This window comes from Rhodamnia argentea, chromosome 2 (assembly GCF_020921035.1).
Source record: "Rhodamnia argentea isolate NSW1041297 chromosome 2, ASM2092103v1, whole genome shotgun sequence".
Taxonomy (NCBI): Eukaryota; Viridiplantae; Streptophyta; class Magnoliopsida; order Myrtales; family Myrtaceae; genus Rhodamnia; species Rhodamnia argentea.
Window position 1 is genome coordinate 25,176,133 of NC_063151.1, and position 14,383 is coordinate 25,190,515.

Genomic DNA, 14,383 nt, shown 5'->3' on the forward strand with positions numbered 1-14,383 from the left:
CTTCTCCTACACTTCTCTCCCCCCTTATCGCTTTCGAAAGATGGTTGGAAACTTAGAAACTTGCATGAAACTTGATAATAATAATAATAGTAATAGAGCACATAACTTTATCCTCCTTTCATCAAATGCATGCAGTCGTGGACAATCTCCCACCACAGCTTTTGCCCCACAAATCTTCTTGGGCAGATAACAAATTAGCTCGGGATCTAAGTTCAAATGATGAAGAATTATTATCATAATGATTGCTATGTCGGTTTTTCCTCTCTTTTTTTTCTTTTTTTCTTCATGTGTTGACAACCACAGAGGATGTGACATGTCGCCGCTGATATTGCTACTTCTTATGTCCGAGTTCTTTCTGAGATTTTTCCCCTTTTGAGTTGTGGGTAATCACTCAAGATTGTGAATGCATAACAACTACTGGAGAAAGCATTATTGCTCGAAGTTGAACAACTGGAGATGCATGCTGGCGAAACATTACCTTATTACTCTCCGCTCGGTCCGTCGATTAATTAATAATATCTTCTTTAATTATGCAGATTGAGACAGTGATGCTGACATGTCATGTACAGTGCTTATTCTCTTGCGCTGATGAGCCATCATGGTCAGTTCTAGCTGCACTGTGAATCCTATGCATCTGGTCTAACAACTGTTGGGGCAAAACAAGCGATCTATTTTGGTGCATGTAGATTAGGAAATTCTCACATAAGAGATTTCCTAATCACGTTTAAGATACATGTTTATGTTCTGGACAAAATAATGTAGGGAAAAGGAAAAGTACTATATAATTTAAAGTCAACGATTAACACTTGACATTTGGCAAATTTTAAAAAAAAAAAAAAAAAACTCTGAGAATGAACTTTATTTTCGGGTTTATCTTTATTTTTCTTTCATTTCTGGAATTTGAAATTCCAAAGATATTTTTTCGGGTTTGCTACAATTTATGTTACTTATTAGACACAATTTCGAGAAGATATGTTCAATATCGGTTTGCGACTTTTTGGTGATCAACGGAGAACCATAAAGTCTGAAAAGTTAAGTTTGTCGCTTATGGTTGAGTTGAAAACAAATGTACTTGCCGTTGGTATTGGTACTTTTCAGGATTGCTGTTTGTTTGGTACAAGTGACTATCTGAAACACTTTTCTTCTTCCTGTTAAAGATCTACGTTCTCTTTCGCTTCATCTTTTTCCTATAGAGAGGCCAGAAGAAGTTTGAGAGATTGGCAGTCTTAATCCTGGTTTCAACTTGAAAAATGAAGCTAGTCTGATGTGCACAGATTAGCATGGAAACATCTTTGATGACCCCAAAAAGGAAAATATAGGCTAAAAGCATTACCAACGAAAGGCTCCCAACAGATTGCAAATGGGAAAGATGAAAGAAGAAAAGGGGCCTTGCCAGGGTCATTCTATAAGGTGCTCGAGCATGCGATTTGGCGTCCGGCACGAGCTCTCGCATCATTATGCTCGATAAAAGGAACAAGAGAAGCTTCAATAAAAAGATGATGGCAAGGAAAAGCGGCATTAACCTGTCCCAATGCACTAGTTAAAATTTCTTGATGGGGGCCCTTCCTAGGATATAACTATTGTCCAGGAGCATTTAAGTTGGTCCTTATCAATTTAGATGGGGCAATATCTCCACCCAAGCCCTGATCTATAAAAGATTCAAAGTCCATCAAGTTCTAAATTTGTAGAATTGAACTGAAACGGTGGACCTGATAGCTTTATCCCCAAGACATGTGATGCAATGAGATGAAAGAATAAATCATCTTCTTGACTAGTTACTAGAAAATCCCACATGGGTAAATCCAAAAACCCAGAAATCAATGGAATCAAAATGGATAATCAAAACAAAAAGGTATCCCTTTTTTCTTCAACCATCTCTGCTTTGTTATTACAAGATGCTGCCTGATTCAAGTGCTTTTATCAGAAGAGATTCAAAAGAGAGCCCCTTCCTTATGTGTGGCCTCTATCGTTTGTTTCATCTCCTCAACGAACTGAAGCGCATATCGATTGCTGGTTATGCAACCCGGCTACGCCGTTCGATAGCTGCTGCCTGTTTCTTCTCCGGTTCGTGACGACTATAAAACCTTCGTCATCGCCGTTCATATTATTTACATCGACTTTATTTGACTCTGCCTTATTAGTAGCCAACTCTGTCTTCCCTTCATTTCCGTAGAGAATTTTTATAATTGCCCTATCACTGGCTATCGCTTCTGAAGAACTATCAGTGTGATCAATCTTCTTTTCACTGACTGCTGAATCACTCCGGGGTTCAATGCCATGCTGCACCGACTTGACAATGAAGCTGAGCAAGATCTGCCTGGCAAGCTCTGACTTCTCTGCCTCAGAGCTGGTCTTTCTTGCAGTATCGTTTTTAAGTTCAGCATCAGCTCCTTTTTCAACCTTTCGATGCTCTTCTATAGACATTTCATCCGACGAATGTGACCCCAATGAAACTTTTGAATCGAGTGCCCCGGTAGTAGAGTTTTTCCTGGGGACGTATTCTGGGGCATGTGGATTCATGATTCTGGGAGGACTGAGTCCAGTTCTTTCTGTCACGGGAGCTTGATATTTCCAAAAACCGTGTTTCACACGTAAAGAGTGGTTTCTACTATAGTATAGTGGTGATCTCGGCCCACACGGAACTCGTACAGTAGCCGGAGGGACCCCAACTGACTCGACCAACATTCCTTGAGTAGCTCTTACATCATAAACACCGGTGACAGCAACGGAGTTCATAGGATGAGCCATCGCGAGCACTACCGGATTGAATGGCTCTGCTGCAGCAGAAAGCTTACTTCCATTTGTTTCCATTGGCTTTTCCTTAGGAGTAGTCATCTCTTCTCCTTCACAGGAAGCATCCTCATGTTTATCATCGCTTCCATGCTTTTCTTCATCTTTTTTCCCGCCATCATCTTGAGCTGCCTCAGCAGCAGAGTCATTCTTGATTTCTTCCTCCGGTTTCTCGGGTGGCATTTCGTGTACCTGTGGTTCAAGTTTTCCCTTGTTATTTTCCTCAACCTTCTCCAGTAATGGCTTCAGAACTGTACCTGGTGGTGCCAAAGCAACTTGCTTGTAAGATAAAGATTTTGAAGCCATGGTTGCAAGATTTGGCGCGGAGGGAGAAACTCTAGCTAGAGGCGCTTTGCCCTGCGTTTTCACTAAATCTTCTCCAGCACTCAAGCTAGAACCTTTCAACTGCTTGAGCGGGGATGTCTCTGTTGTGTGGGCCCTCAGAGCAGCCTTTTTGACAGGCGAGATGATTTCTCTCCTCGAGCTACTGGTACTAACATTTGCATACTCTGAACTGCTTATGTTTAGTTTTTCAAGGACTGGCCGCCTCCGGTTGAACTTCCGGCCGATTGTATTGCCCGATCGCCCTTTTGGATTGGCTTCTTGCCACCCTTCATCTGAAGTTGTTTCTTCCATGCTCAAAGTCGACACCCCTGCTTTGTGTCTAACTGCATCATCACCTTCCTGATCTTGCTCATCCATATCAACAGTGCCGGGTCCTGCTTCAGCTGTAATGCTGTCAACGGCAGTCTCGGTGCTTTCTGGACTATCTTGAAGCATGGCATTATCAACTGTAGCCTCTGAAAGCGCTTGAGTAGGCTTATCTTCAATCTGCAGCACCTGATAAAGTATAGCCAGAAGGAAAGAATCATGTCGAGGGGCTTGCACGAAGTTGGATGCCTAATAGCAATAGAAAAAGTAGATGACGACCAGTGAGAGGAAGTTGAAAGACTGTCCAGTATAAACCTCAAATAACCTGACTTTCCTCAAGATCTTTGGCCAAATCATCTAGCATAACTAATGGACTCAAAGTAGCGGCATCCTGCTTAGATAACATCCCCATATTCTTGACAAGATATGGTCGACAAATTTGATTATCTAAAACCATTCAGAACATAGAAGGCCAAATAATTCCTCATAGACAAGAATAAAGAAAACCAAAATAGAAATCCAAGTATAACTACTGCTATGACCGGAAACAGGAGAAAAATATAAGGTGAAATGGCCATGGCCTTTGACAGAATCAGCAGCAAATAATATATACCTAGATTAGCTGATTAAACATCTGAAGGTTCAAATATAGCCATTATTCTACTTAGTTTACCTTGGCACGGCGTTGCTTTTTGTGCACCTCACTCCTTTTAAAATCTTGATTGGAACTTATATAATCCAAGAGATCAGACACACTGCAGAAAATGGCAAAAGAGTTGGTTTCCTGAGATACAATTATGCAAGCCAAACCAAAGTAATCTGGAGCTACCATATCACTACCTAAGGTGGCCTTTGCTTGCAATTGACGCATCTGGCTTTGGAGTTCCATTTCTGGCAGCTTCTTGCTGCTCTAGGGCCTTTGATTCAAAATATTCAAGCCATGCAGCGGCATCCTACAAGAATATGGCAGGAGAGGAAATTTTTTGTGATCATAGGTCAAGGATCTGATACAAGGATTTATAAGCATCATTTCCTTAAATTGATTCATAGTTCAAAATCCACCTGCAACATTGATTAACAGAAATTTTCTATTAATGCTTCCTAAAATTTTTCATCAGCTCCCATCGCGCATTGTTTTAGAAGGTATAAGTTCTTGGGATACACCGTCACAACTAACAAAAAATGGTCAATAGAGATGTTTCAATGACTCAACTTTCAACAAGAATTCTCACCTGAGTGCGAAGGTCTTCAGGCCCGAGCTTGGCTTGAAGTATTTTAAGTGTGGTTTGCTCATGCTGCACACTTAATGAAAATGCTTCCATCAATGAAAGTGCTATGGCTATCGCGTGAAAGCTTGCAGCCGTCTGCCAAATCAAAAAATCATGTCAGAAGTCCAGTTAAGGGAAACACAACACATTGACATTATAGGTTCAGAGAAGGGACCTGTATATGATCAGCTCCTAATAATCTTTGGTTGCACTTTAGAGCTTCATGCAGGTATCTAAGAGCAACATGGACATTTCCCATGCCCTCTTCCATCATAGCCACATTAATGTAGGTTGCGGCAGTGTTAGGATGAGATAGCCCACATGTAAATTGAAGAAGAAATAAAGCACGGTTGACGTACCTGCGCACAACAACATCGACAAAAAATTTAGAAAATAACACAGTGAAATATAGAGAACATGTATATCAAACTACATCAAAGTGGGAAAAATACCCATGTGACAAGAAACAACTACTAAACTACTCGTTGATATTTAGAAAATCATCAAAAGAAAGAGAATTTTGAAAATAAACAGAAACTAGTCGCTCACTCACTTCAAAGCCAATTCAATATGCTGTAGGCGATAATAAAACACAGAAAGGTCTCCATAGCTTTTCATTGTATCTGGATGATCAAGCCCAAGCTCCCTTTCGTTGATATCCAAAGCCTTTTGCTGATATATGGTTGCCTAAAACAGGAAATCAAATATTCCGATCATTAAAGCATGTTCACCAAATCACTCTTAAAATGATCTTTACAACATTGCAAGGAAAAGCTGGAGTAGAAACTTTCTGCCCTAATCACAACTGTACTGATCTTTCCAGCATCTCCTATCTAACATAGGAAGATCGATTGAAGAATAAAGATTCATCCCCTGGTATTCTGATTGCATGTGCTCTCTTCTTTTAGTGCTTGGACCATGAATTGAGTTCTCGTGCATGCTTATTGCCACACAACCATTTTACACTAGTTGGAATAATGTTTCTGACAAACAATGTAAGCATCACCTATATCTATCAGGATCTAAGTTCCCATTGTATTCTTGGAATTAAACCTAGAATACGAAGTGGAAGATTACGGTACCTGGTTAAAATCTCCTGTATGGTAAAGAACAACTGCTAGAAGACTATATGCACTTGCTGTTGTTCGATGACAGGGACCACAAACAGCGATCATCTTCGCTAGTGCCTTCACATTCAAGTAATAACACATTTTTTATGTCCCATAATGGAAATAATGGAGTTAACTGTTAACCCTTGCCCGCGATTTGAAAAAATTAGCAGCTCGTACCTTCGTCCCGTAGGTAACTGCTTCCTCCAGCTTTCCTTTATCAAGAGCAACTTTAGATGACTCCAACAATGTACGTCCATCAGCTGAGGAGCAAACTACATGCTGCAGATCATTATTGAAGCCAACTCATTAGTGACATACTATCAAAGAGAGAGAGAGAGAGAGTGACATACCATCAAGAGAGAGAGAGAGAGAGAGAGAGACATCTACCTTGCAAACAGGGACCATGCTAATGATGTCAGATTTCGTAAAGGGGTTTTGACTATCCATATCATAGTCTCTAGGAACCAACTCCAGCCCAACCTAAATACATGGAAAAAAAAAAAAAGGAGCATTAGTATCTTGTTTAGGAAGAAGTCAACATATTAAGTGCAGTCAACTGGAAATTTACTTTATGGCAAAGTCCTCGGAGAATGGACGATTTTCTGATATGTTGAAACTCATCTTTCAATGTCCAACCAAACCTTCTAGCTAAAAATGTTCTTAGCCACTGCAATCTGAGAAGACAATCTTCATTCAAGGTTTCATTGTCTTCCACCCCGCCACTTCCAAGTAAGAAATTAAGAGTTGATGCAACTGCTGCAGATAGGTCTTCAATATTTTCGACCGAGGCAACAACTGCTTTAAGGATGTGCTTGAAAGCTCGAGTGACCATCTCATGAATACAAAGTGACTGTATGTGAGGGAGCTTCTCTGCAAGTTCAACCTGATTGGTATTTTATAAAAAAGGGTCCTGTCAAACTACATTCTTACAGTTCAACCAAAAAAAACTACATTCTTACAGTACCAGAATGAGATATTGGCAAAAGTACTTTAGAAAAAGATGAACTTAATGAAAATAAAAGTGTACTAAAGGGGTGATAACATAACTCCATGTAGTAATTTTTTCGAACATCTGCTTGTATCATATCCACTCACTGAGAGAGGGAGAGAGAGAGAGGAGTGCGGGATCATCCTTACCACACGGCCTAGGGAGTGCATCTTTAGTCCCCTCAAATGCATAAAGTCGGTCAGTGTGTGGCCATCAACTGGGGAAAGTTCGAGCGATCCAAAGTCTGTTACCTAATGAAGTAATAATGTTAACATCGCATTACAAGAAAACCCTTGCAGTTCTTCTGTAAGAAGAAATTGATACATAAGCATGAGAAAATTACCAGCTTCGGTAAAGCGATTTCATCGTAGTATCTGTGTGCCATCTGGAGAAGCTCTTCTGCAGACTGTAGTAGAAGGCGAACCAACACATTTTAGAAGTTGGAAAACATGTTAAATTGCAAAATTGCTAATCCAACTATTGCTATAGCACAGATACTTAAGCTCTCATTTTAATTAGCTGGCACCATGTGAGTCAGAAGGATCAGGTGGTATCATAACATACATGCCAGATAACTGAGTGAATAAATTGTTAAGTATTTAGATCATGGTACTTTAGCGACCTTTAAATGAAGACCACTTCCCATTTCTTCAAGACGCACAAATGCTTCTTCAGGTATTGACTTCCTCAATTCAGCTTCGCTTGTGGATTCACCATGGGTTTGTGCAACCAAATTGGAATCTGCGGATGGAGAGGTATCATTTCCTCCAAGACCAGATGAAGTAGCCGTTGCGTTCTGCTTTCTCTCCCTCTTCTTTAACAGTTTGAATTGTTTTCCAAGACCTTTAACTGCTTGCTCATCCTCATCAATATTGTCAGGGTTTATAGAAAGGTTTTCCGAAGGAGCTTCTTTCTTTTGTAGATGCTGTATCCAGCAAGAACCAAGTTCCCATCTAATAGATCTTTCAGAATGAATCGGCTCCTCCTCTAACTCGGTCAAACTTTGTTTAGTTATTTTTTGAACTAGATCATCGGAAATGTCTACTGTATCAGCTGCAGGCTTGGTCAACTGCCCTCCTCCAGGTGATTCGCTATCACCAGAGTTCTGTAGCAAAACTCTTAAACTGCAATGAAGCATCAATTTCTTTGGTGAAGAGATCCTTGGTATAGAAGATATGCACATTTTAGATGTAATGCTCTTGAAATTAAAGGGAAAAGACCAAATAGATAGTCTATTTCAAATGCATAAGATTGGCTCTGAATGATCATGAAAGATCAAGGCTCGTGGAAGAGAGATAACAAAACATCATATATGCATATGCACTTTTCCCCATGTTCAGGTTTCCACAGAAGCTCTGAACTTCTATGAGTTAGAGATACAGCTAACTGTTTTTACCTGTTAAGATTGAGGGAATTAGCTCCTCCATTTGGTTGATCATCAATCTCAAGATCACGAGCCTCGATCTTTCCAATCTTCTTCTTGGTGACAACTCTAACTTGTGCAGTGTATCCACAGTGTTTTACAATGACGTTGCCCAATGAGAAAGTATCCTGCCGAATATCATCTACATTTGTTAAGGGGACTACTAGACCAAAGTGGAAGATGCTTTTTGTCTGTTATCACCGCTCTGAATTTTCACAACATTGAAACAATTTTGAAGATCAAGTGGCTATGGAACCGATGAAATTGCAAAAGGGTATTATTAAGATAGCCAGAACTTACACGGATAACAACATTTTCATCTGCAGTGATCCCTTTAAGCAGATTCCTCTGTGCAATCTCCTCAGCATGTTGGTCTCCATTTGAGGTTTCTTTATACTTAGAGTTTGCATCGGCTGCATCTCGTTTTACTGAAATGTACAAGTCTCCCACTCGATCCTCTAGCCCAACTGATCCTGGCGTATGATGTTTCGCATCTTTAGCACTTGAATCAGAATTTATCAGCCTGCGTATTGCTTCAACGGCTCTAAAGATTGAGACGTCAACAAAGAGACTGTGAAGCAAAAAAGCCTTCCGGTCACGAACCACTCTCTCCTCTTCTGTTTTGCATGGCAAACTTGCCAGTATTGCAAAATCCGTGGCCCATGGATGAAGATCATGCTCGCCATGTCTTCCTTGACCACCACCATTACCTCCCCAGTTCTCATCTTCAGCTGGCAGTGATGGGAAGTTGGTGGGAGACTCCACAACAGATGGTGGGACTAACCATGTATTTGCTCGAAATCCATAAGGTAGATTACCAAACTGGAAATTAAACAAAGAGATCAGATGCCTGGCACCAAAATCATGGTGAGAAACAAGCATTTGACATTATCAAGAAAAAAAGAGTCACCTTGTTGTGCTCTATGAATGCTTTCATCAGCGACTCATATCCCTGAAAAGGTAAGCCAAGTTTATCAGTCAAAAGCAAGAGAAGCTGAACTATTTCATTCTTTGCAAGTGCAAATACATTGGATATGATTTCAATAATTGCCAGACAAGAACAATCAGCAGGATTTGATTTTTGAGTTGCACTTGGAAACAGTCCTTTTACCCTCTTCTCCTATTAAAAACATTCTAAACCGCAACATAAATGCTACAATCAGTGTTTTGGTAATCGAACAATTCTTCTATTTAATTGCGCCCCTAAGCAATCATTAACACGACTCTAATGGTAAATAACCAGGACAAGGAAAGACTTTTGACAGAAATTCTTTGATACAACTAAAGACTCCCCAAATGGGACACGCAAGAAATGGCCATAAACCTCATTTGGCAGCTCAAGCTGAAATGTGGAAACAGAAATGACTAACTAAAAGGTGAGCTGAATCTATTAGAGCAAAGTACCGACATTGGCAAAAGCCCGGCTGAGCTGTTGCAGGAGATCCACAAGAGAGTGGCTTTGCTGAAACACTTTTCCTTGAGTGTAGAATCCTTTTACTGATGCAACTACATTTACCAACTTCCCATTGCATATCTTCACCTGCAGCAATCCACCAAAATTCACAGCTCCAGTAAGTGCCCAACAACAATGTCACAAGAACACGGTTGAAAATGCAAGAGAAGTGAACTATAGTTGCACCTGAATTTCAAAATAGTCCCCATCACGCCTCTCTTCTGTATCATCTTTTGGGCACCTCCTCAAACCTGAAACAGGCAAAGAAATAATTACAACTCGGTTGCCAAGTTTATAGCCCTTGAGAATTTAATACAAGCGCGTCATCTGTATTTGTATATAATCAACAAGGCACCAAGAAGTTTGTTTGACTTCACTCATGAGTCAATGTCACACTTTTGTCTTACTCCACTTATGCAGAATCACTTCACTATACATAAATAGGGGACCTTTACCTTAATATTCAATCTCAAAAGCTCCCAATACATGTCACCAAGATCTTAATTGCAGCAATCTACCTCCCCCATCTTTGGTAAGAATAACCTCTCCCATTTCGCAGTAAACAAGAAGTATCCATCAAGTTCAACATTCACCCCTTTTTTTCCTGGTTATAGAAGTTAGGATCACCATTTTAATAACAATTTGACTAGTACGCAAAGTTTTTCAGGGGAAGGACCACAGATGTCCCAGTAATGTCACTGAATGGTCACTGTAGCATCTACTTCTGTCCACTATTAATGGTTTAAGTAAGAACCAGCATTTTCCGACCAACCAAACAGGACCCAAGTGGACGATGAACTCCCCGACCTTGAGTGGACCGTTGAAAACAAGGTGAAACTTTGACATATTGTCCAAGTTGCTTCCTCTTTCTGTTTATTCTATACGGGAGCAATATAAAAATGCAAATAAACAAATAGAAAAATTGGGGCTCACTGTGAATGGGTGGTGTGAGGTGGGAGAGAGAGAAGAAGTCGTAGAACTCGGAGAGCTTCGGCGACGGGTGAATCGCCGCCATGTCGATGCTCTGCGAGATCGCCGACACGGGCGGGTCCGACGGGCTCTGGCTCCCTCCGGCCTTCCCATCGGACGGCGACGGCGACGGCGGCTCGCGCGCTTGGGGAGTCCTGGTCTTCTTGGGACGTGCGTCTGTGGAAGACGGAGGCGGTGATCTGCTGCTCTTGGGCTTCGCGAACCTTGTTGTGCACGCCACGATGTCCAGGAACCTTCGCACGTGCGATACGGCCTGCGCTTCCTCCGTGTAATCCTCTGGGCAACATTACACAGGATCACAAAGATCCCTCACCCTCAGTTAAGGAACTGAATAAAATAAAAACAGAAAAATGAAAAATAAAAAATAAAAAGCTTTTCATAGTAGCCTATTTGCGATTCCAATTTCTAAGTTTGAACGTTGATAATGATAATGCTACTGGAAATTTTATCTAATTTTACTTTGTATGTACATAACGAAAATCGATTTTTCCCACGAAGACATATGACAAGTTAAGGGTGATGTCCCTATCTTGAGCTGCTATATTCGCTATTTAATGTGACATAACTTATTGATAGGTACGCTCTCCTTTTCTAGTTCATTTGTGCAAAAAAGAGCATCAAATTGAACTTAGCATGCTGGCCTAGACTAGGACACACGACAAGTGATTATTAATTGCAGCATCCTCCTCAAGCATGAGAACGGGTCCCATATTCATGGGACCTACACCTACGTAGCATGCGCTAATGAAATTTATTAACGCCCCAACATGCAACTCAGACAAAAGTAAGATGGTCCACACCCAAAGAAGAAAGACAAAAGTAGATGATGTTAAAAATTGTAATGTAAGTAAATAAACAATCTTAATAAACACTTGTTTTAATTCTTAATTTTTAATCTTTCTGTGCTATTGAACAATCGCCGCAATGCCGGGAACCCTAGCCACCAAGATTCCATCTCTTCAGCAAAAGCAAAAAAGACAAGGGAGGAGGGTGGGGTAGGAATTTCCATTGAGACATGAAAAAGGGTTGTCACCAAGAACCAGGAGAAGTTAGTTGCAATTAGGACCAAATTGAATACCAAATAATAAACATTTAAATATAAAAAAAAACATCGAGGAAAGTTCATCTAACAAACAAAAAAAAAATGGGACATGTCTAGAACTTTCCATGTGTATCCAAATCAAAAATCTATTGAAAGGCAGGTATGCACACAGCACCAATGTACTTTTGCTCTTCTCACACCCACATTCTCATTTGTCAATTCCTTTTTTCCCCTGAAGAACATCATATTGAAATGCACGCCAAGAACAAAAAAAGAGGAAAAAAAACGAAAGTATTTCTCTAAGTTTCAATGTCCTTTGTGCCAAATTTAGGCATTTGTCCATGTGCAAATGTTGTACCATAGCGCTCACGGTTGGCGCCGGGGGAGCAATGTCAAAACTCCAACATTGCACAAAATGGTTCCACCAAATTTGATCAAAGTGGGAAAATCCCAAGACCCCACACGTGAAATCATAGAAATGCTGCGAAAAAGTGGGAAATGCGAGCTAAAGCTGAGGTTGTGGTTCGGCTGAACTGCAGGTAGAAGATCTTCACCTACCTTCAACCATCTTCAGAAGGCACGGTTTCAAAGTGGCAACCTCTACTCTGTCATTCAACCGCTGCCCCTTCATCTGCTCCCCAAGGGGAAAAAAAAAACCAAAAAAATTAAGAAAAAAAGAGAGAGATTTGAGTGGAAGAGTTTGGTTAGGAAGAGTTGACAAAAAGATGATGCAGAAGCTGTGACAATTTTAGCATGTGATCAAATTCATGGGGAAACATGTCGGATGAATATTTGATGGGGGCGGGTGTGGAATCTGAGAAAAGGCTCTTGCCTCGTGAGATAGGGAGTAGTTCGTGAGGTGGCATGTCTCGACATGGTTGGCCAGTAATCTTCGGACATCGAGGATCCTGTCAGTCGAGATGCCCTTCAGACAGTCAAAAGCAAAACCACGTCAGCCAATGTGAATTGTGAATTAATCTAAGGGAAAGGATGAGATTTTCTTTAACCACAAGTTGGCCATTGGGAAGAAGCAGGGGAAGATTAAAAAAAAATCAAGTCTTTCACCTTGAGTATGACTTGAGCATCGTATGGGGTGATGACGGCTATGTCAAGAACGCTAGGCACAACTGCCGAAAAAAATCAAAAACATCAGTGCCTCCTCGAAGTACTCATCTTTCCGAGAGAGAGAGTCCAAAGTAGCAAAAGGAAGGGAAATATAGAATCAAAGAGTTAAATAGATTCTTTCCGAAGTTAGAGACGGGCAAATTCCACAAACCTTTCTCTTCCTTTCTCTTCTTCTCTGCTTTGGCTTTGCCAGACTTGCCTCTGCCTGATCTTGGAGCCATTTTTTCTCTTGACCTCAAGAAGTCCGCCCCAGCCAAAAAACAGAGCTTGGATTCTTGCGAAACACTAATGACCCAGTTGCTGTATCGTTCGGTTATATCGAGATGGAATCGCCCGATGCCCGTGCTCAAATGGCGGACCGAGGTGGGAGCATCATAGGCGACCAGTCATGACTTAATCAATCCGACAGGACGAAGAGGAAGAGGAAGAAGAAGAAGAAGAAGAAGAAGAAGAAGAAGATGATTGTGGGGAGCAATGAGAAAGTAGTGGAGGAGGAGTGAGGTGTGAAGAGAGGAGGAGGGAGGGAGAGAGAAAGAGCTTTAAGAGGGAGCTAGAAAGGGTAGGAAAATCCTGTGAAAGCCCTTCTGGTTTTCTGGGAAGAAGATAGGATAAGGGGCTTCGGGTGTTTTCTTTTCACCCTCTCGTGGATTTGTGAGCAATCCTGGCCTCTCCTTCTTGCTAAAACGCTCCGACCCTCTCTCTCTCAAAATGTGATACTTGTGATGAGCTAATTATAAGAGGGGCTGGGCTGGGAGCCTGCCCCCAGGCATGGGGACAAAAAAAGAGGCTCGCCACTCAGCGGCCGACACGTGGCCAATGGTGGGGTTGGCCGAGAAATTTTGTTTTATCCCATGTTGGGTTCTTGAATTCCCTCTCGGTAAGTATATACCAACGCGGGCCGTTGATTTAGAGAGCGAGTTGAGAGATTCTTGCGGAGCTTGAGTCCATAATTGAATCCTGCAATTTGTCACACTTTGGTGATGATTAGCGCTTGTATTCATCAGCCCCATTTTTTCACACTCACTCGACCTGAGATTGATTGACTCGAAATTGTTTTTGCGATAAGATAAATTTTGGAAATGGTCAGTTCGTAAAGGACGCATGAAGATTTGTCTTTGCAGTTCTCTCCATGTAATTGTCTTCTTATGAAACACGCACATTCATCGCTCTCCCTCCGGCCGTGCACGAGGAATTGTGCGTCACAATTACAAGCGGAAAGTCCGCTTAGACCTAGGAATAGTAATGGCATATTTCACCAAATAAGTTGTGTATGGCATAGTGGGGTCGCACTTGCCCATGTAATTGGTGCGCCCCCGGATCAAATACCAAGGCAAACGATGTGGTCATTTGACCATGCGGCAGGCTAGATGGGATATAAAGGGTCATAAGAGAAACCGATGTGGCATTTATCTGACAATGAGATGCTCGTTAGGTTTGTAAACATTAGAGAAATCAATAACGCAATGGAGACAGTGATTGAGTTCCAAGTCCTCTTCTTAACGTCCTCCTCTTTTGTAATGGGAGAGATCCGGTGTTTGAGT

The 14,383-nt window shown here is 41.3% G+C and overlaps 1 protein-coding gene across 2 annotated transcripts; it reads right to left on the minus strand.

Moving 5' to 3' along the window:
• Positions 1 to 1,747: 1,747 nt before the first annotated feature.
• Positions 1,748 to 13,541, minus strand: LOC115737290 (protein REDUCED CHLOROPLAST COVERAGE 3). Of its 2 annotated transcripts, XM_030669329.2 has the most exons (24): positions 12,994 to 13,541; positions 12,783 to 12,844; positions 12,550 to 12,642; positions 12,276 to 12,348; positions 10,619 to 10,951; positions 9,872 to 9,936; positions 9,641 to 9,772; positions 9,143 to 9,184; positions 8,533 to 9,054; positions 8,206 to 8,360; positions 7,432 to 7,933; positions 7,153 to 7,215; positions 6,959 to 7,060; positions 6,390 to 6,704; positions 6,209 to 6,301; positions 5,999 to 6,100; positions 5,792 to 5,896; positions 5,263 to 5,396; positions 4,885 to 5,068; positions 4,674 to 4,805; positions 4,282 to 4,394; positions 4,115 to 4,196; positions 3,048 to 3,630; positions 2,791 to 2,982 (listed from the first exon to the last, which is right to left on the minus strand). In XM_030669329.2, the coding sequence occupies exons 1-24, from the start codon at positions 13,061 to 13,063 to the stop codon at positions 2,936 to 2,938; spliced, it is 4,104 nt and encodes a 1,367-aa protein (XP_030525189.2). In that variant the 5' UTR covers positions 13,064 to 13,541; the 3' UTR covers positions 2,791 to 2,935. The 2 variants fall into 2 exon arrangements, with proteins under 2 accessions (XP_030525188.2, XP_030525189.2); XM_030669328.2 differs by having other exon boundaries at positions 1,748 to 3,630.
• Between the last annotated feature and the right edge of the window lie 842 nt (positions 13,542 to 14,383).

Bases quoted from the DNA above. Each gene is read 5' to 3' on its own strand.
- LOC115737290 (XM_030669328.2), bottom strand. From the start codon at position 13,063: ATGGCTCCAAGATCAGGCAGAGGCAAGTCTGGCAAAGCCAAAGCAGAG. The intron at 6,101-6,208 runs GTAGATGTCTCT...AATGATCTGCAG, and splicing joins GCATGGTCCCTGTTTGCAAG to CATGTAGTTTGCTCCTCAGC. The intron at 4,806-4,884 runs GTCCCTTCTCTG...TTGATTTGGCAG, and splicing joins TAGGAGCTGATCATATACAG to ACGGCTGCAAGCTTTCACGC.